The 21041-nt window shown below is 37.1% G+C and overlaps 1 protein-coding gene across 1 annotated transcript in view; it reads right to left on the bottom strand.

The window, feature by feature from the left end:
* Window positions 1-21041, bottom strand: part of igdcc3 (immunoglobulin superfamily, DCC subclass, member 3) — an 80100-nt gene that overhangs the window by 33396 nt on the left and 25663 nt on the right. Inside the window, exons 3-7 of the mRNA XM_041994432.1 lie at window positions 11299-11443; window positions 11086-11216; window positions 10090-10227; window positions 7455-7613; window positions 882-1047 (exon numbers count right to left, since the gene is read on the bottom strand). Coding sequence (XP_041850366.1) covers window positions 882-1047; window positions 7455-7613; window positions 10090-10227; window positions 11086-11216; window positions 11299-11443 — 739 coding nt within the window. The remainder of the gene's footprint in view (window positions 1-881; window positions 1048-7454; window positions 7614-10089; window positions 10228-11085; window positions 11217-11298; window positions 11444-21041) is intronic.

Genomic DNA, 21041 nt, shown 5'->3' with positions numbered 1-21041 from the left:
TGTTATACTCTAAAACCATTTGCAGAAAAAAAAAACAGCAGAAAAAAAGACAAATAGCTATGAAATTACATCAGCCGGATTTACAATTATTCAATATTTAAGAGTTATTTACATCATCTCTAAAATATTTCAGTATTATTACAAAAAGTATTAGACGAAACTAAAACATTTACTAAAGTAACAGTGTGGTGTTGAGAACATATCAAACAGAGCTGGTTCTGTCATGACAGAGAACATCCAAGAGCAATTAATCATTGCAAAGATAAGATTAAGACAGTACTGATTTATACTGACCCCCATATTACCTCTATTAGATAAGTCCTGCTGAGTGTTATTCTGTTTGCAGCTGAAAGCTGGCTCATTTTTAACGGTTTGTAATGTGCTGATAATTTTTCTGTGGACTACATTTCAGTCCACAGAATTGACATAAACCTAAACCTGCACCATTGCTGCGGTACTGAGTTTCATAAGGTCTTCTGGTATGGCGTCTTTAACACCTTAGCCAAGATCACTGGTGTTACTTTTTCCTTTGATGCAGAACTTTGCTTACTTGGCAACATTACAAGAAATAACAAAACAAATTGGAAAAATCTTCCAGTGTGGCCCAAAATTTCACAGTCTTCCTCTCCTTTCCTTTTAACAGTGTCTGACAGAGCTGGCCCAATGTTTAAGAGAACTAAATGGCCACTTGGAGCCCCATGCCACCAGGAGGCCTCCCTAAATGTGTTTGAAATGTAAAGATATAGTGTAAAGTGTATAATGTATAGATGCTGACTATAGATTTTATAGTCAGCATGCAAATAATACTAGTTTAATCAATTCCTGCTACTTCTGACATGTGGTGCATGCACACTTTGTTTTAACAGTGCATCAGTGCGTACCTGTTGTTATTCCTGAGCTTGACGTGTCCTCCGGGCTCCAGAACCTGTCCATTCTTTAGCCAGGTGAGCTGTGGCTCAGGCTCACCCCGTGCTTGGCAAGTGAAGATGGCGGTGGTGCCGACTGGTCGGGCTATGGACTGCGGAGGCTGAACAAACTCTGCTGGAGCTGAACGTGAACGGAAACAGAGAATCCGATTAGGGGACTTCACTCCATCAGACAAACACAAAGCTGGATTGGGGGGCTAAGATGGTTAGCATGATCATGACATGTCAAAGTAAAAATAGCAAAAGTGAGAATGAGGGAGAAAAAACATGAGAGCCTAGGGGATAGGTGTAAGTTGTAAATACTGGAGTAAATCTATAATTCAGGCCAGAGTCAATTACGTAATTATGAGAGAAACAAGATCAATGCACAGACAGGTAAATAAAAAGAGAGTGAAAGAGGTAAGAAAGAAAGAGGAAAGCAGGAAAAAACAAGCTCTGCTCAGCAACAGTTTCTTCTATCTAATGTGTTTTAAAACTGCACATAAAAACCTGCAGTTTTCTTTCAAAGTCAGCTGTTATTCAATGAAACAAGCTTCTATCTTTGGTCAATTATTCATATAATTAAATTTACATCTGCTAGAGTTTAGGTCCTTGGTTGGTGCATTTGCCTTTGTAGCATCTTTTCTGCATTCATTATTATCCCAGCAGTAATCATATCAGTTACAAGACAGCCTGAATTATATATGCACAAATGAAGTCCAAAAGTGTGATAATTACATGTCCATGAATCACCAGAGTACTTTGATTGAAAAACATAGTAATAATAAAAAAAAAAAACCCTGAATATTTAATATAGTGTAGGGTTGTATGTGTGAAAAGAAATACTCTGGCATTTAGTCCACTTCCACTGTGATGGATAGGATGAATTTTAACCATTTGTCTTTCTGTTCAGTCAGTTTTTAAGCTCTTAAAAAGAGGACATGTCCAGGTGAAGACAATGTTTAGTCCTTCTTGAATATTTAACCTAATAGCCTTAGACTGGTTAGTTTTAACACTTTATAGCTGTTAGCTGATTATTTCAATAATTCATCTGTTTCAGCTCCATTTGACAGGAAATAATTATGCTTAGTGACTAATTCCAGCTTTAGATCCATTCCCGAAACAAACCGTGTTACTGTCCCTTCTTTTTGATGATAGTTTCAGCTGCTAATCCAAGCTATTGGCAAACAATTTTATTTTATTTATTTATTTTTTTTATTTCTTTACATTTTTTGGTTTGTTTTTTTAGTTTTTGTCAAACTTTCACTAAACAGTTCAACTTTTTAACCTTAACAATTTTTTGCAGACTATTTTCACTGTTAATATGTTAAAAATATACAGTAATTTTCCTCCACTAATAACTAAATTAAATTAAATATTTTTAGGAAATAAGTTGAACATATAATATATTACCATTTTAAACCATTTTCTCCCAGTTGTTTATAGGTCTTATAGTTTTTCAGTGTTAGTTATAATAGTTTAAAGTTAGTTTTTTTTTTAATCAAATAAAACCACTAACTTAAAACTTAGTGGTTTATCCATTATCAAAGCCTTTTATAAATGTTTATACATTGAGTTTAGTTATCAGTAAAACTAATCACTACAGCACTAAATCTGCTGTTTTTTTAACCGATGAATACAGGTTTTATTCATATATCTCACTATTGTCTACTTTCTTTATCCAAGGTGGCTCATTTATACATTTCTATTTGACTTTGCTGCATTAAAGTTTGACACTCAGTTCATTCTTACTGCCCACTTAAATCTTACAGGCATGAGCAGTAATATTAAAAAAAAAAAGAATTTAGCAGAAGTGAATGGTTTTTGTCTGAAAATAAACTATAATGTCTGTGTTTTCTGTAAGGAGGGAGAGAATCCATTCATTTTCCTATACATGCTAATTCCAATTCAGTTTTAAATCACTGCTTAACATGCATGTTTTCAGACTGCAGGAGGCAGTTGAAATACCCAGAGATAATGCTTGCATGCATGGGGTAAACATGCAATCCATCAACTGAGATCTGAACCAGGAACCTTCTTGGTTTGATGCAACTCTGTTTACTATACGCATTTGCACCAGGAACTGGCTACACAGAAATAATTTATTATCTTGACTGATCAACAAAACACCCATTATTAAGAACAAAAACACCAGTTTTTCTGATATCTTGCTCTGTGTCAAGGTTAATTCAAGTTTGTTTTTCCTCCTGTTGTTCTTCTTGTTCCCACCCTAATACATGAATGGTTGTTGGACTCATTTTCATTCCTCAATCTCAAAAGCAGAGGGGCCCTTAGGCACTTCAATAAAGGAAAAAGCTGACAGCATGAGATGGTTCTTTTATTTATCTCCCTCTTTCCAAGCCTCCTTGTCCATTTCTTCCTCTCTAGCTGTTTTGTCTTCTTTTTCCTGTTTTATTTTAGGCTGACACGAGGAGATGAGAGGGAGCTCAGGGTAATATTGATTTGCACCTGTAAGGTTGTGGGTCTGACCATCAGCACCAGTCATCTATCTTTTTCTTGCATTTCCCTTTTGTCTCTTACAGTTTGACTCCTCCTTCAATCTTTAGTTTTTGGTTATTCTTTTATTCCCCAAAAGACTAGAAAATGAACCTCGCTTATTTTTGTAGAAGTCTATTTGTTGATAAGTGTGGATATTGTAAGTGCTCTTGTCTACATTATTCTAGAGCTGAGGTTTGTGACGGCTGGACTGGTTGATCAATTGAAACTCTCTCGTATTCACAGAGGTGTCAAGTGGCTTATTTCCAAAAACTAATGGACCAATTCCTCAAGGACACGCAGTAAAACATCATTTTATCATACTAATACAAACCTAAGACACATATTTATCTGGAGTTAACGGTACACCTTTGTTTCCACAAATCAATAACAAAAACCAAAGACACTGGCAAATAATTAACATCCATGGCGTTCTGTCTTTGTCCCTGCTAGGGTAAGGGTTGTCTTGAAGTTGACAGGCTGATGAAATGAAATATTGATTAGGATCAATAGCACTATGGGCTCAACCAAAGTGTGGTCTATTTGATCAATATGTGAGCTAGGCAGATGCAGGCTGTTTCCTGCTTGGTGACAATTAATGCACGAGGCGACCCACACCTGGCCTCATCCTTTTGGACAAACCCATCCATCTTTCCAAGCTACTGTCAAACAGTTTCAAGGTAACGCTTACAATACTCTAAAGAAGGGACAAGACAATATATCATAGAATAGAACAATAAGGGGAGCTTCAAATGCTCCAGTAGTGAAATATCCTATATTTCTGTATGAAATATTTAGCCAAAGTTATTAAAAGCATATAGTACATATCTGAACTGTTTTCCAAAGCAGTTTTCTTCTGTAGAGTGTCTAAAATTATATAAAATTGACCTTCATGTGGGGTAGCAGCTGAATAAATAATGTCTGTCACTGTAAAAAATGCAAAAAAAAAAAAAAAAAAAACTGTCCATACCATACCTTACAATACCATATCATAAAGAATAAAAACAGAGAGGATAAAAAGAACAAAAAATAGATAAAGCAGAAAAAATGTAACAACAGTAGACGACCTTAACATCAAAATAAAGATAGGCTCTAATTATTTAAATATAAATATTTAGATTACATTATTATTTAGAGTTAGTTAGCCTACATAATGTGTATCATACGTATAATATAATATGTACAATATGAGGTCGATATCCGGGATATCACATATATCGGGAAATTGACCTCTTCAACAAAGGCATCAACTGCCACTAAATATTTGTAAATCAGAGAAATTGTTACAGTATTCTCTTCCCTATAATTACCCTTCCACAAAAGCTATTGATTATATACATGTATAGTATGTTGATGTCTTATCCAGCTAGCGATTGTCAGGGTTGTCCACCAGAACATATCAGTCTATTAATATTAATACATTTTACAAGCAAAGAGTACAACTATGAGCTTGATACTTGCACTATGTTACACTGATGTTTTTAACCAACCTGATCTCATGATCATGAAACTGAAACATGGTCCAAAACACAAAAAGTTACAGTTTACAGTGTAAGTAAAAAATTATGATGCTTTCAAATCTCAAAACTGTCAACTTGGTCATAAATGCCTTAGAAGGAGAAGTAAGGTAATGGCAGAAGGTGTTAATCTGTACACATTCGAGTGAGACATGGCTAGTTTGAGGGACTGAGTTTTCCATGGTCTTCTCACTTTTCTTCCTCTGTACATGCAATTCCTGACTTTTCTACTTTGCTCTAACTTGTGAATGATTAAGGATAGAAGTTAAAAGTACATAGTTATTAGTTGAAACCTAGCCCTGTAGTGTCTGTACACATTTTAAAACATTTTATAGGGGAAAAAATCTCTACTTTGTTTGCAGCCTGTACATGCTTGAGTCATGGTACGTTGTAGAAAATTACACAATTGATATCCTTTGTTAGCAGATCTAGATATGTAACTCTGACACTGCTTCATACAAAACATCTGCCAAGGTGCACAATGCCATTTATCCATTTTTAATCATAGATGATTAAAAATCAATCAATGATCACTACAACATCTTCGTATTATCACTTAAAATTATTTTTTGAAAAGGTCAGTGATGATCCAGGAGGGAGAAATTTGGCCTTTTCCTGTAAACTTTGGCCTGCTGTGTGTTAAAAAGAAACAACTTCAGACATCAACAACAGCAAACCTGAAACGGAAGATTGAAATAAAACACCCGTCTAACCTTCAACGGTATGTGGACTAAGTGTCACTAAAAACAATTTAAAGACTTGGCAACTGCGTGCTAAAGCAGATCCTCTACCAGCCAGAACTAAATAACGGTGTACTGTAGCAGCAGCGCCGTTGTCTTCATCTCTAACCACAGCTGGAAAACCTTTTGCAGTATATTGTCGGAGACCTGCAGCCTTTGAGGAAAGATGAAGCCCCGCTTTCATAAACTTGACAAATGTAAGACATCTGGTCTTTCATGTAATTTTTTGTTTTGTTTTGTTTTGTTTGGTTTTGTTTTTACTTATTTATTTGGGCTGAATATTGCACTTTTATGACCCAAGTTCTAAAACTTTTCTTTGGACAAAGTCAGAAAAAAAAACACATCACAAAAAATTGAAAGTGACTTAATGAAAAGATAAATAAAGTTTACATGTTTTTCCACTTTAAATATTGCACTTTGAGGTTCATCATTTATTTCCTAGCTCAGTCTGTTTCCTACCTCAGATAGTTTAATAATTCCTCATTAAAAAAAGACAATTCAAGCATTTTTTTTTCCTCATGTTTTTATACTGTAGGAGTGAAAGCTGCAGCTGGCTACGAGCATGGACTGAATGGGTGGCAACAATAGGAAAATGCCAGTATTCTGAGGGTAATAGCTCACAGCAACATATTGGTAAAAATGAACTAGTTTATTTTTTAAACTGTGAACTTAGTTCAAAAATTTGAATTATGAACTATGAACTGAACTAGTTCATTTTAAAATGTGTGAACTGAACTTTCATGTTCATGTAGAAAATGAACTTGCCCAACACTGCTCTTAGCACCATGAATATTAATAAATACAGCTCCAGAAATGCACATTCTCTTGTTTTTGATTTATATCAATCCATGCATGCCTACATCCATGTCCATGATTACAGCATGCAGTTCATGCCAACCTGGTCTCAAGACCTTCGTCTGACTTTTCCCGAGTCCCATCTCTAATCAACAAGTCTCCCTGTGGACACTGCTCAGTGCCTGCAAAGGAAAAATCTGTGCCCTTGCAATCACAAAAAATGTGTTTGCCATAAAAGATGTAATCACACATGATTCCATAAATGTAATAAACTGTGCACAGTATCTTGCCTCTGTGAAAAAGCCAATATTGGTAAAAACCGCCTCACTCTTAGGAGCATTTTAGTGACCACAAACGGTTTTACAGCAGACTTAGAGAAGTGACTAGTTCTTCATGTCATGCTGCAGAATCAATTGGTTCTAAGGTTGTTGTTAGCCAACGTTAATGCCTTGAGGGGCAATGCTTATAAATTAATGTGGTAATATATGTTTTCTGCTCTGCCTGAGCACCATTATTAAGGATTTGTACTATAACTACAATTGATTTTCCTACCCTGTGTCTGCTCTGTCTTCTGCTGCTGCAGTGTTTCTGAATTGAAGTCTGCTATAGGAGTGAATTTTACAGCTAAAACAACAAGCAGGCATGTATCCAAACACAGCTGCTCATAGTGTGCCAGAAACAATCAGATTTTAGGTGTACCAGTCAGATAGAAAATTTATCTAAAAAAGAATGAGGTACTTTGTTTTTCCATTGGATAACAATACTTGTGGCACATGCAAAGGGGCAAAGCTGTTGCTTATCATGACAGAGACACTGCTTCAGCTTATAGCAGAAATGTCTCTCTTAATGTTGCGGTAATGCTGCCTGTTCGCTCCACCCACGGACTGTTAAGCTTTATCTTATCAGCTTACCAAAGCGGGCTCTTTTTTATGGTCCCTATGCCACATTTTTCAAAGACTAAACAGGAAAAAAAAGGTACATTCCTTATATCCAGAACTCACCTTGGACTACCAGACGTCCTTGAGCTGTCCTTCGGACACGAGTCCCTGGTTTGTTAGCAGCACACACATATACCCCTGAGTGCTGCACACCAACATCTGAGATCATCAAGTTCCCTGTGCCAAGTACCTGAATTCCCTCCACTCCAATGGGCCGACCGTCTAATCAGAAAGAGAGAAAAGAACATTTGACAGGGATGGGAAAGAATTTATATAGGGCAGTGAAAAAAGGAACGGGTATGCTTATGTGTGGCATATATTCACATTTGGGATTAACAGGTGTGTGTGTGTGTGTGTGTGTGTGTGTGTGTGTGTGTGTGGGTGTGTGGATAGAGGAGGGGTTACAGAGAAGGTTAGAGTGGGTTTAAATCACAAGCAAGAAAGCAAGAAAGACTAAATATGATACAAGTTTACAGCCAATAGCTGACAAAAGCAGTGCAATTTCTTTCCCTCAAGGATGTGGCTTTCAATGTGCATGATGCACAGAATTGTAATGGGATAAAGCTGCCAATGTAACAGACACAAACAGGAAGGTCACTGAGTTTGTGTTTGCTGTTATAGAGGACTGCATGCTCCATTTTCTTTTTCATTAGTTGATTGGGAGATTTTCATTCATGTTACTGAAATGCCAACAGGTATAATTCATAATTAGAAATATTGGTTTAATAAACAAACTGTGCTTTTTATACATCAATTTAGGGAATGTTCACATAAGACTTGACCAGAAATGCTTTAGCGATAGATTTTCTTTAAAAAAACACTTGGTTCTTAAGATTTAAGATATTTTAACTGCCACTCTGGGACCAGAAACTCTTAACTACAACTTCTAATCTTCTTTCTATGTACACAGCCCATAGCTATCTGATCTCTACTCTGGCTGTAATTACATGATAAGCTCACACTTTCCTGTCTGGCCTATCTGTTGTGTCAAACCTAACAATGACTCCAATCTGCCTCTGATATTAGCTGTGGGGCCAAGGGGGCATTCTAATCACATCTATGATTTCCACCTGCAGCCTGGAAACCTGTATGGTCCGAATTTGATGTGTTAAAAGGCTAGGCGGGGAGGCAGGGAGATGGGAACCGCGTTGGACTCATGCAGAGGCAGGATCACCAGTCGGAGAGAAACATATGGTCAGCAACATATAAGCCTCATGTGATTTAATCAGAAGCAAGTTCAAATCGAAATGACATAAAGTGGATTAATGTAAAACAAGTTTTTTATGCTTTTTTTTCCCCTTTTCGGGATTTTTGTTTTTATTGGACATGAGTTAATTTTCAGATGGACTGTATAGATGTGTTTGGAAGTGATTTTTAGATGCATTCCTGATATAGCAGTAAACTATTTAGTAGATTATAAACAACAATTTGTATTTAACCACTAAGCTATCCTCTTACTAACATGTCTTGAATGGTCTTTGCAACTGAATTATTAAATCAATGCAAAGGTAAAAAGTGTTTCAAATTAACTATTAACTTAAAAATAATATGAAAAAAAATTTTGTTTAAATTTTTACTGACAATCACAAAGGTGACATGAACCCCACAGTTCTTGTGAAAAATGTTGCTTCATTTAGACAATATACAGTTTTGTGGCAATGCATTTCAGAGACAATGTGTGTAATCAATCATAACATGCAGTTAAGATCAAGTACATCATCTCAACGTTCCTGTGATTTGCTTTAGTGGCAGTTCTTTAAATATAAACAAATAGGATTGAGAGGTAAGTATACATTGGGCCTTTTTCTTAACAGAAGCACTTTTCTTCTTATTTTTAACACCATGCATATTCTTTTGTTTCCTTCTAAACCCCCCACCCCCTTCCATCAGTTTCTCTCTGCCAGCCACTAATTAATTTAGTGTCAGAAAAGAAAGAGCACAAGCTAGCAGGCTTTGGTTCTGTTCAGTGAATAGCAACAAACGAACTCTGGCATTAAAGAGTGACTGATGTGAAACTATCAGATTCATTATGCAGCTTATCCCAGCCTCCCTGCCGTAATCTAATACATACAAATCCCATCGTGTTAGCATTTCATTCTGGCAGTGTTGTGTAAGGCAATACCCTCAATCTGATTATGCCTGACTGCTTGGGAGGGGCAGCAATTTACATTTGGAACATTAAATCAGACTGGGTGATATAGGTAAAGAAAACTGATAGTAGATTGAAAAATTGTTCATGACAGACTTGGAGTGATAGTTAAGAAAAAATGCCCATGGAGGGAGGAGAAACTAATTTTATCTGTCTCAGTACCTCGTGGCAATTACTAGGAGGCTCTCCAGTGCTTCGAAAAACGTTAAACTTCATGAGGAGATGAAGCATGCATTCATCAGAGCAAAGTCGAGCATAATGTTTAGCCCTCAGGCTTAATGTTGAATCCCACTGACTCATGTATATACAAGAGGTTTACTCTATGAAATCTATTCATTGTATACATGTTGCATTACACAGTGTAAAAAAGATCAAGCCTGTGTTATGAGAAACGCACAAACACGAGGACACGGCCCTCAGATTTCAAAAGCAGAAATTCTCACTGATTGTACTTTGCCACAATGGCACATAAGTTCTTAAACACACACAGAGTGTACTGTACATGAGCTTCTGGGACCTTTCTTTCCTCTGATTAGGAATGCTTCTCACCTAGTCTGCTCCAAGACACAATGGGCCGAGGGTATCCCGTAGCAACACACTCCAATATGGCAGTCTGGTGAACAGTGAGGGTCAGGTTTTCTGGGCCAACCAGGATTACAGGCTCTTTGTAAACAGATGACTGAGAACCTGCAAGAGAAAGGAAGAGGGGTATTTCAGGTGGGAATGACCACGAGGGATAGCATCCTTAATTGGGTTTGTCTAGATATCAGTAGTCCTTTTCTGTATCTCTAAGATCAGATGAAGGGACAATAGCTTAAGGAAGTCTTGAGAATATTCAGGGTTGATAAAAATAAAGAGGAGTATAGTTGCTATGTCTAAAATCAATCACTACTTACACTACTTACTATATAGTGGACTATATTGTAAACTTGCCAGCTTGTTGTGCTGTCAGACTGTAAATTAAGATTTTGTATGAATCTTAAAATCTTTGTATAATAAAGGGTCATTGACTAAGCAAATATACACTACAATGTATTGCCTCAAAAGGAAATGAAATCTGTTTAAAATTTAGTAATGTTCTTTTGTAAACTTTTTATTTGTAATATATATTTTAAATTCAAAATTGCCATCACTTATTATATCAGTATTAACTGTATATTTTTACTTTAAACTACAGGCATACGACAAAAAGTATGTGTTGAATTTCACATGACAAATGTCACAGTGCAAACAATTATAGCACAAATGTCTCATAACATCCAAACTATGCACACTGGTATTTAAATGGTGCATTAAGTTGTGTGACACTTACTATGCTTTGAAAGACGAACTATATTGTTTTATTTGCTTTTATTATAGTAAAAATGTCTACTATACAACTCCCTAGTCAGAAGGGATTACTGAGTTAAAAAATAAAAGAAAAAAAGAATCCCTAATAGAACAAAGAAGTTCATAAAATTACATAAAAAAATTGCTTGCTTGCCTTCACACCAACAATAATAAGACTGTTCTATGTGGATGTGAAATCCATCAAAGACAAATCACCTGAAACAGTAAGGAGTGCTTCAGTACTGTGTTTCACTCCTGCACTGTTATGGGCCACACAGCAGAACTTTCCACCATCTTCCTCATGCACTCCTGTGATCTGCAGAACACCTGTTGGCAAAAGAGTGTACCTATACAAGAGAAAAAAGAAAAAGAGACACTTAAAAAAGATGCTCCCTTCAAACATGGTATCAGGCCAAGCTGTAGACTAACCTCTTGTCCTTAGTGTCCACCGGACGGCTGTCTTTTTCCCAGCTGATGACTGGCTCTGGCAGACCATGGATCTGACACTGGAATCTTGCCACGCCAGATTCTTCAACATGTACTGACTCTGGTTGGACGTGGAAGTCTGCCATGGCTGTACAGGGAAGGAGAGTGGAACATCAGACCATAGACTTAAAAACAAACAAACAAAAAAAGTCAAGAAGCCTGGTTGCTTATAGGAAAGAACCGAGTCCTGAAACATGTAGTATGGTCCCCATCACAGTCGTAATCTCAATATTACAGTCAGTCTGGGGCTGCCATTACGAGACAGAAGCTCCTGAGACAGTTTTAATCCACACTAGAACGACGGCAAGTTCTCTGTAAGTTGAATTACTGCAGTGCTCCTAATAAACTAATTTTCATGAATACCTTTAACAAAATTGTTTAAACCTTTGTCTTTCTGAGAAAAAAAGAACCCCTGAACATCACATATTGTGAGCATTAAAGACACTAAATATTTGTTGTTTTTTTTTATTAAAACAAGCCTCTGACAAACAAACAAAATAGAAAAACAACAGTTTTATATTCACCACAGGCATTAGCTACAGATGGTATTTTCTACATAAAGCACTGTGGCAGACATATGGATTTTCTGCCATATTTAGTATGTAGGTCAGGTTTTTTTTTTTTTAGATCGCATACTAATATACCAAAAGGCAGCACAGATACACATACACATACACATTTGCCATATAACTAAATCTGTATCAATGTCGCTACAGAGAGCCTCATTCAGTTGCACTCCACATATCTCCTTCCTGGAGAACAAAGGCGCAATCAGACCTGGAGCCAGCAGGAAACTCAATTAGAGAGAGGCCCTCTTCTTCCTCAGTTCTCCCACTTTCTTTAACAGGAGGGCCCTCTTTTAAATGTCAGCCATAATTAAAGAAAGCCTTATCTGAACACTGTTACTGCAGTATAACAAAAGGGTCCAAGCCTCTAATTTCACAACCTGTTACTCCAACATGAAGTCTGTATTAATTCATTAGTTTAAAAAAATTAAAGCAGTAAGCAATACTTGTTGGAATGTTTATCTAAGCCTGAGACATGCTGAACTACAATTTTAGTTAATCCATTAACATGACTCTCAATGTAACCAACCTATTGTCTCTATTTTGCATTTTGCATGACTGTTGACTTTATGTTTTGACTCTTTTGCACTGATGTGTTATCGCATTAGCTTTATGCTGCACGAAAAAATACAGTGTGGTTTAAAAAGTATTTTTTGTTAATGTAAACATTAAGCATGAAGTTGACAGACAGTAGGAGATAAAAGAGGCAGAGTGAGACACATACTTCACATAGAGTGGCAGCACTTAGGCTGCAGCCCTGCAGTGAAGTCTAACACGCTGATTATTATATTTCAGAGCTTAATGAGAGGACTGGCATTCTCCAACACGACTTGACCTTAGATCTTTGGATGGATGGATGGAGCTCTAATGAAAATTAATTCAATTCAATTTTATTTATACACCAGCAAATTATAAGATAAGTCATCTCTGGGTACTTTACATAGCAGGGTCGGGACCTTACAATATTATAGCCAGAAACCAACAATTCCCCTTTTTCGATGCTTGGCAACAGTGAGGAGGAAAACTTCCTTTAAACAGGAAGGAAACTCTGGAAGAACCAGACTCTGGGTGGGTGGCTGTCTACTTTGATCGGTTGGGGTCAGGGTTGAGTGGAGACAGAAAAAGTAAACACTGGAAAAATAGAAGATAACAAAACCTAAGGGCATTTTCAATAAGGTTACATTTTTATATTCATCCAAGTTGCTAAGTTTACTGTTTATAACATTACTTTAGGATTCCCAAAATGCAGACTTTTGGAAATACTTATTGACCCATTTTAGTTTGCAAATCCTAGCATTGCATTTTAATCATGTTCTGTAGGTTTTAAAAGAAAAGCAAAAGAAATGCCTTTAAGTTGCGGCCTTTCCAATGATATACAATAGCCAACTCATCTGGTTGTAAAAACAATCTACCTGTACAAAAGTCAGTGTCCTTATTCAATTTTTTTTTTTTTTTGTGTGTGTGTCATTTAGTAGTACAACATCCTCTAATGTTTATCTAGTGTTCCAAATAATAGGTATGCTTTTGCACACAGACATGCCATGTTGGGTAAGTAATGTTTCTGTTGATTTCTGTTAATTTAACACTATAAAAATAGAACAACAAAAAAATAAACTGCAAGAGAGGAAATAACCTGGCAGAGAACTAGATGAACTGTGGAGGAAAGCTGTAGGAATGAAAACTGCATGACGTAAAACTGACCAGAGGTACAAATAAAACAGGAAGTAAATAACACACAGAACATCGGAAAGAGAAAACCTACAAACAAAAAGTCCAAGAAGAAAAGAAACAAGCCAAAAACCAAAGACCATCATCCATTAGGCCCTTTTATCATCACTTACTCAAAAAAAAAAAAAAAAAGGAAGAAAAAAAAAAAAAAAACAGTCAAACCAAAGCTTAAGAACAATAATCAATAAACCAATCTGGAATGAGCAGGTGTCCACTTTTTAAACAGTTTGTGCTTGTCAGAACCATCCACTTTAAGTTGGATTTTATCACTCCATATTCTGATATTATTGACACTGTCAGGAATATATATATATATATATATATATATAGAGAGAGAGAGAGAGAGAGAGAGAGATTACTGCAATACTCGCTGCTGATTCTTTGTTAGCAGCTGTTGTGCATCCAAATTCAGCTTTCAATCATGCTAATATGCAAAGGAAGCAAGATATTATTTAGTAATGTATTCATAAGCTAGTGTCTAGATCTGTGTTTTTTTGTTGTAAAAATATTTATTTATTCATTTATTAGCTTACTTAAGGAGAGGCGGCAAGGCAGAAGAGGAAAGAGCACTCAGAAAACTGTAACGGAGGTGTGCACATGGTGCAAATGCACAGAGCAGAACAGAAAGAAAGAGGGTGCTCAGTAGAAGGTCCCTCAGCAGATTAGACCTATAGCAGAATAGTAAAGGCTATGATCTATAATCTAAAATCTTATAAAACATGAAACCTTTCATGCCAATCTGCTTCTTGAACTAGCAGATTGTTCCACAGGTAAGAAGTCTGAATGCTAAAAGCTTTGCTTCCTGTTCTACTTTTTTAAACTAAGACCCCATCATTCTTCTTCAGTATTCTGAGCTCATGATGTTTCTGAGAAGCAGTGTCACAGTTTGAAGAGGTGAGAAAGTGGACCCAAATGCAGGACTCAGAGGCAGGAGGCAGACAGAATGCAGGAATAAAGTTTTTAAAGGAGATTATTGACACTGTCAAGAAACTTAAAAGTAAAACAAATCCATTGTCTGTGATGGATTTAATATGTCCTTGGTCAAAGATATTATTGAATACATTGGCAAATCTTTCACACACATCTGTAATCAGTCCCTGGTAACAGGTGAATTTCCCCAGAAAATGAAATCTATACCCACCCAAAACAGGTGCCAAATAGGTATTCTCAAATTATAGGCCCATTTCATTGCAACCACAACTGTAGAAAATACTAGAAAACATATTCCTCGCTAGATTGGAGAATTCTTATCACCAAACATAACATAGAACCAACAGGACAACTACACATCCACTTGTAGAGTACAAAGAAGATTAGTTCAGCTATAGAAAAAAAATGCAATAGACCATAAATTATTACTAAAGAAATTACAAAAATATGGAATTAGAGGGAGAGCGCAGAACTGGATTAGTAGTTATTTACAGGCCAGAATGTACACTACAAGAAGTCTGAAATACAGAAGGTTACCTCAGGGGTCAGTGCTGGTCCCTCTTCTGTTTATTTTGTATTTAAATAATTTAAATTAATCATGTAAAACATAAAACCCATATTTTTTGCAGACGACAAAAACTTATTTTGTAATGAGGAGAATATTTCGATAACCGAATAAATCGCAATATTATCACATCAATTCAGCTTCATTACATACTTTGTACTGTTCTTTCATACTCACATACCTGACTTATTGAAAGATTGGGGGAGCACATACAAGACATAAAAACAAAATATAAAAGTATACAAAACAAATACAGAACTAATATACATTATGCAGCAAAAGAGCAACAAGAATTGTATGCAATACTCTGTACAGACAGCCAACAAACCAACTCTGTCAATCTGAAAGCATTCAAATTCAAAAAACTAGTCAAATTCAAAATAATACAATTCATGTACTATTTATCAAATTTATCAAAAAGTACCACAAAGTATCCAAGGGTTGTTTCAGATGAGGGAAAGTACATATGCACTACGAGGTACAAGCATGCTAAAACATCTATGATAAGAACAAAAACAAAAAAAAAATCATTGTATTACAACTACAGGACAGGACAGACATTACCATGAAAGACCACTATAGAAACACGATGGGGAAACAAGACTGGTAATCTGACAAAGGAAACTGAAAACCAAGGAGTATAAATACACTGAGGGACCAATGAGGAACAGGTGGACTGAATGAGAAAATCAAACCAGGTGAGCTAATACAGGTGATACTATACACAGGGGAAATGAACCTGCATAATAAAACAGGACACTAGAACTAAACATAACAGGACTACAAAACTATAAATCAAAACCCACAGAACATGACAAGCAGAGCCACATCTCATGATAAGATCAGACAAAGTTCCCCCTCACAAATTTCCCTGTCCCATATTTATTTTCATTTTGCTTCCCTAAAGTCCCTCTTTATAAGCTGTACATTTTACTGAGGCACTTCAGACTGTCTATCTCAAGGGCAATAACACTACAATACTCCAACTCATAAAAATCTACCAACAAAAATGTTTGAGACTAACTTAACCATGAAGCACAGAAGACGGAGAGCATCATTAATATTTTATCACCTATTGAACACATTCAACACTTTTCTTTCTTTTACTTGAAGTGAACTACAACTGCAAAACTTGGAAGTCATTGCAAACTTGTCAGAATTTATGATACAAATTTCAAATGGGTATTTTTCAAGGAAGAGACAGAGACAATCAGGTATAGTTTCTGTTTGGCTTGCTGTAACACTGTGTCTGTGCACTGAATTAAAGCCTTAAAGGTGCTGACGAAGAATGGTCTGACATCCTTCAGACCATGATATGTAGAAAACAAATAGGTAAGATCTAGCAAGTGTACTGTTTTGGAGTATAGTCTAAAAACTGAAGCGTGTGCATGCTCACACACCCACTGTATATACAGTACTGTCCTTGTAGGAACATTGGGGCACATGAATACTGCAGAACAAAAGAAGACTGGTGTCTAAAAAATCTGTCTTGTGTTTCTATGCCAAGTAGTCATGGTGTCTGCTGATCTGGCTGTTGTGTGTGTCCAAAGACAAAACTCCAAACGGCCTTCACCCTTGGCCCTCATGCATAAAACATGGCTTCTTTAGGAGGGCCACACCTCTGGCAAACCCCTTTCAAAATCAGACACAATTGTCACAATAGGGCAACATACACAGATAAATGCACACAGGAGACAAGACTTGTTTACTGTCTGAACAAGCTGTAAAGGAAAACAGCCTTTCTTACTCTGGGTTGCGTTTATGTCCTTTTATTGTTGAAGGTTGCAGAGTCAAGCTAACATGGCTTCGGTCAGCCACAGCACATGCATCTAAACACATGCAAAGAGCTGCTTCAACAAAAACACCCAGGCGTATCGATTCTTCCCCACCATGCCCTAAAAGACAGACAACCAAGAGGCAATGAGGCGCTCTCTGTCTCTCTTATCCCAACACCCGGCCCCAGCAGACCTGTTCAGCCATTGTTTTCCACTCTTGCTCTGCTGAATGTTGACAGACACTCACACATGACCAAAGACTGTCCACTACCAGCATGATGCCGCTGGTTTAAATGAAGCAGGTCTAATTGCTGCAATAGGGAAGAGAATAGATGGGCTGCATAATAAAAAGAATTCCATACACAAGTGCATGGGGAGGAGATCGCTCCTTCAACACATGTTAGACAGTTTCTTGGTGACAACGACAAAAGAAGAATGATTGAGGGAATAATATGAGGGAGGGTCGCAGACAGGAAATGTGAAGCATGGTGATTTCAACAAGTAGCATCGCTGTAAATCAGATCAGTGAGAGGCACTGTCCCGCTGTGTTTCACAATAAACCATCAAGTACCTCCCAAAGGAGTCAGAATCAGACAGAAAGAAGCATGAAAATCAGTCTGAAAGCTTTAAATTCCACCTTCTTATCACTGAACCTCACAAAGACACTCATAGGCTGAAATATAAATGCAAGTTCATATATGTAATTACTGGTTATTGAATTTACAGGCCTGTGACAAGCTAAAGGGACAATCAGTATTGATGAATTTGCGAATCCTTCAATTCTTTATTAAAGGTCGTGTTCAACAGAACTCAAAATGGGTGGATTTAGAGATTTATTCCAATATGAGGAGCTCACATCTCTATAATGAGCAAATGTAAATTAAATGGTGATTATTTCAATTACCCCGCTGTGAATTGCTTTTTTTGCTTAATGGCCCAAAGTAATGACCCATGTCTTTTGCTCTCAGACTTAAACACACACACACACACACACACACACACACACAAACACACACACACACACACACACACACACAAACTACAATAATTAACAGCGATTAAAAGCCTAACCTGTGTATTTTTTGTGACAATGTTTTGAGCAAATAGTCATCAGGTTATATATTTTCATCATTTTTACAGACTTGTTGATGTTTTTCTTCCTTGTGGTGGGGAAGATTCATTGATATGACAGAGCTAATGATGCTTATAGAGAGACGCCACCATTCAAACCTACAGCTGTGGTGTAAAGCCCCTGTGAGCTCTTACATTATAATGCCATTGCCCTTTCTTTCCTTTGCTTCCAGCTACCACCAACCCTGCAGCGTACATTTGCGCAGCTCTTCATCGCACCCATCACCCCACTCCCGCGAGTCCTCTCAAGCCTGTGACATCATTAAGCACGTGTTGTTCAAGCATCAGTGACGAGGGCTGCACCCACCCCACCCCCACTTAAACCAGTAAAATTGAGATGAGGCCCATAAATAAAAGAGATGGTCTACAGTGCAATTCCAGTGTGGATAGAAGATTCAACAACCTTTAAATAGACATCTCTGAAATAGCAGGCCCATGTGCTAGGACCCTCAAGATGTCATTTTAATGCACATGTGATATTTTATTGACTCCCTGGCCCAAAGAGCCCCCACCACCACCATCACCCCCCCACTATTTTCCCCAACCCCTGCATTTGGGTTTGGCACTGCTGTTATCATTCTGCTGGTTTGTGGTGTGTGATGCTTATCACCAGCGAGAAGATGAGCTACACATTTGTGGGCTGTCTTCCAGTGACACACACTGATTCCCCTCCTTTAATGCTTTGTCACCATGACACCTTCCTGTGTCAGAGCTCATGTGAGCAAAAGCATCAATTTACCAGAACATCTGCCATGTTAGCCCAAGTGGCAGATGTTCAGATGTACATGACGCCCAGGAACCAAACCAACTGATTCTTATGTGAAAGGCACCCTAGCCAGTACACTTGTAATAAGATTTATAAGGAGAATCTTATGATTGTTTCTGGCAGTGCAGCTTTGCCTTTTTTATGCTTTTTATTGCTTTATGATAGGGAAAATGTCAAGGGAAAACCAAAGTAACTGGATTTCATTTTAATCCATGAAGTAGTTGTGTAATATTTTATTCTAAAACAAAGTAATGGATCTTTCAACCATCTTCCCTTGATCATTTCTTAGGCCATACCAATAACCTGTAGCAGGACAGTGTTCAAAATGTAAACAAATGATGCTGAAGAGCCTCTAACAGCATGAGTTATTGTATCACAATGCAATCAAACATTAAGAAAAGATGCTTTTCTTTTTTTTTTCTCCACAAATGGCGTATCAGAGGACATAGATCAGTTAAATGTCTTACACACTGCCCATTCTGTCAATTACAGTTATCAACCTCATTTTTCATGGATAGTTTACTAAACTATGGTTCATTACAGGGGCATTGCTAGACACAGGGCTCTACTGGAGCTCTACTCAGATCACATTTTTTATTATAAAGACCTGCTATGTTTATATAATGAGCAACTTCATGTTTCCCTTAACTAACCCCAAGACACTGAAAGTCCAAAAAAAAACAAAACAAAAAAACAAAAATCAGTATAATAAAAGTAAAATATTCAGACTTTACTCATATTTATTTATATCTGCAGAAAAATGTGATTATTTGTGATTGCTGGAAATGTGATGCTACAAATATGTTAACAAAATGACGTATTGAAAATTTATTCTCCAGTAAATGTCCACTGAATCAAGTTTTGTATTAAACCTGAAGTCTTACTGGAAGCTTCTTCTGCACCGCATCTTATAACATGCAGGCTGAACACTTTACTGGTTGATGGTACTATGGTACTACCTGAAAACTTTATTTTCTAGTTGATGCATTGAATATATATATAAACTAACTAAATGGTACAAAGCTTTCCTTTTGCACACAGTTGGTGTTTCTTATCCATTTTATGCCAGACCGTCTTTGTACAATCACAAACACTGGTGAGCAAAAGTGCACTGAAGGAAGCTGAGCCACCCTAGCCTGCCTTTAGTTGCCTTCAATACTCTTAGTACTGGTAAAAATAATTGTTTAAAACCAACCCATGACACAGCAAGCAATTGACGCAAAACAATTGCAAATGACAATAAATTTTGTATTTTTATGTTTTTGTTTTGACAGTCAACATTACTTATTATTACAAGAGTAGATAATATTATGATTGTAAATTCCTTGATGCCTTAAGAAATCATAGGGTTTCCGAATGTTCTTCATTACTGTTATAAACATTACTACGCTGGTTGCCAAATGCTGAACAAACACTTAAACTGTGTAATTATCCCGTGTAAACACATAGTGCTTGTGCACCATTATCTATTTGTAAGATACTGAGGAAAGCAAATATATTGACACAATACAAAAAGACAGTAAGATGGAGAAGGTGCATTTCTTACTGACTAGTTAGTTTTTTTTTCCCACAATTTCCCCCCCTCTATTAACCTCAGAGACAAAGCCAGGGCCTCTTCTGCTGCCCTGCACTCTGCCTGCATCCCCACCACAGCCCTCACTCCTGTACCACTGCAGCATCCCCACCCCCTGCACTCCCACCGTACATAGTAGCCCCAAATCTCCACACTTAGCCTCCTCCACTCACTTCAGCATGCAGACCCTAATTAAAGAGAGAGCCATTAAAGCTCAACAGATGCTGAAAATTAAGGGATTATTCAAATGATTCCCAGTCACGGCTTGCTAAGATTAGAGACATGCACTAGAGAAAAGAGAGTGTAAAGGGGGGAGGGAGGGATGGGGTGGGGTTTAACAGATTAAGGAGGGTTAAAAAAAAAAAAAAAAGACAACCGGTATAATGAAAACTAAAATGAGTTTGAAATGAACTGCAAATATTTCTCCTTGTTGCCGTCAGTGTTGATGCTGTTTCTTTAAGTGTTTAGCGAGAAATTAGATATTTGTAGACTAGCAAGCAATCATGACAAGATTTGACACGCGACAACAAAAAAGTGAGCCCTTTGTATCTTTTAAGGCCGAACTCGGCAGTAAACCCAACAACTTCAAATTCTCCCTCATTACGGTCAGAGAGGCGGCTTCAGTGAGCTCATACAATAAATCGTCTCTGCT

This window comes from Melanotaenia boesemani, chromosome 1, assembly GCF_017639745.1.
Source record: "Melanotaenia boesemani isolate fMelBoe1 chromosome 1, fMelBoe1.pri, whole genome shotgun sequence".
NCBI classification, from domain to species: Eukaryota; Metazoa; Chordata; class Actinopteri; order Atheriniformes; family Melanotaeniidae; genus Melanotaenia; species Melanotaenia boesemani.
Note: the sequence above shows the minus strand (reverse complement) of the source record. Positions and strands in the feature narration are given on the sequence as shown.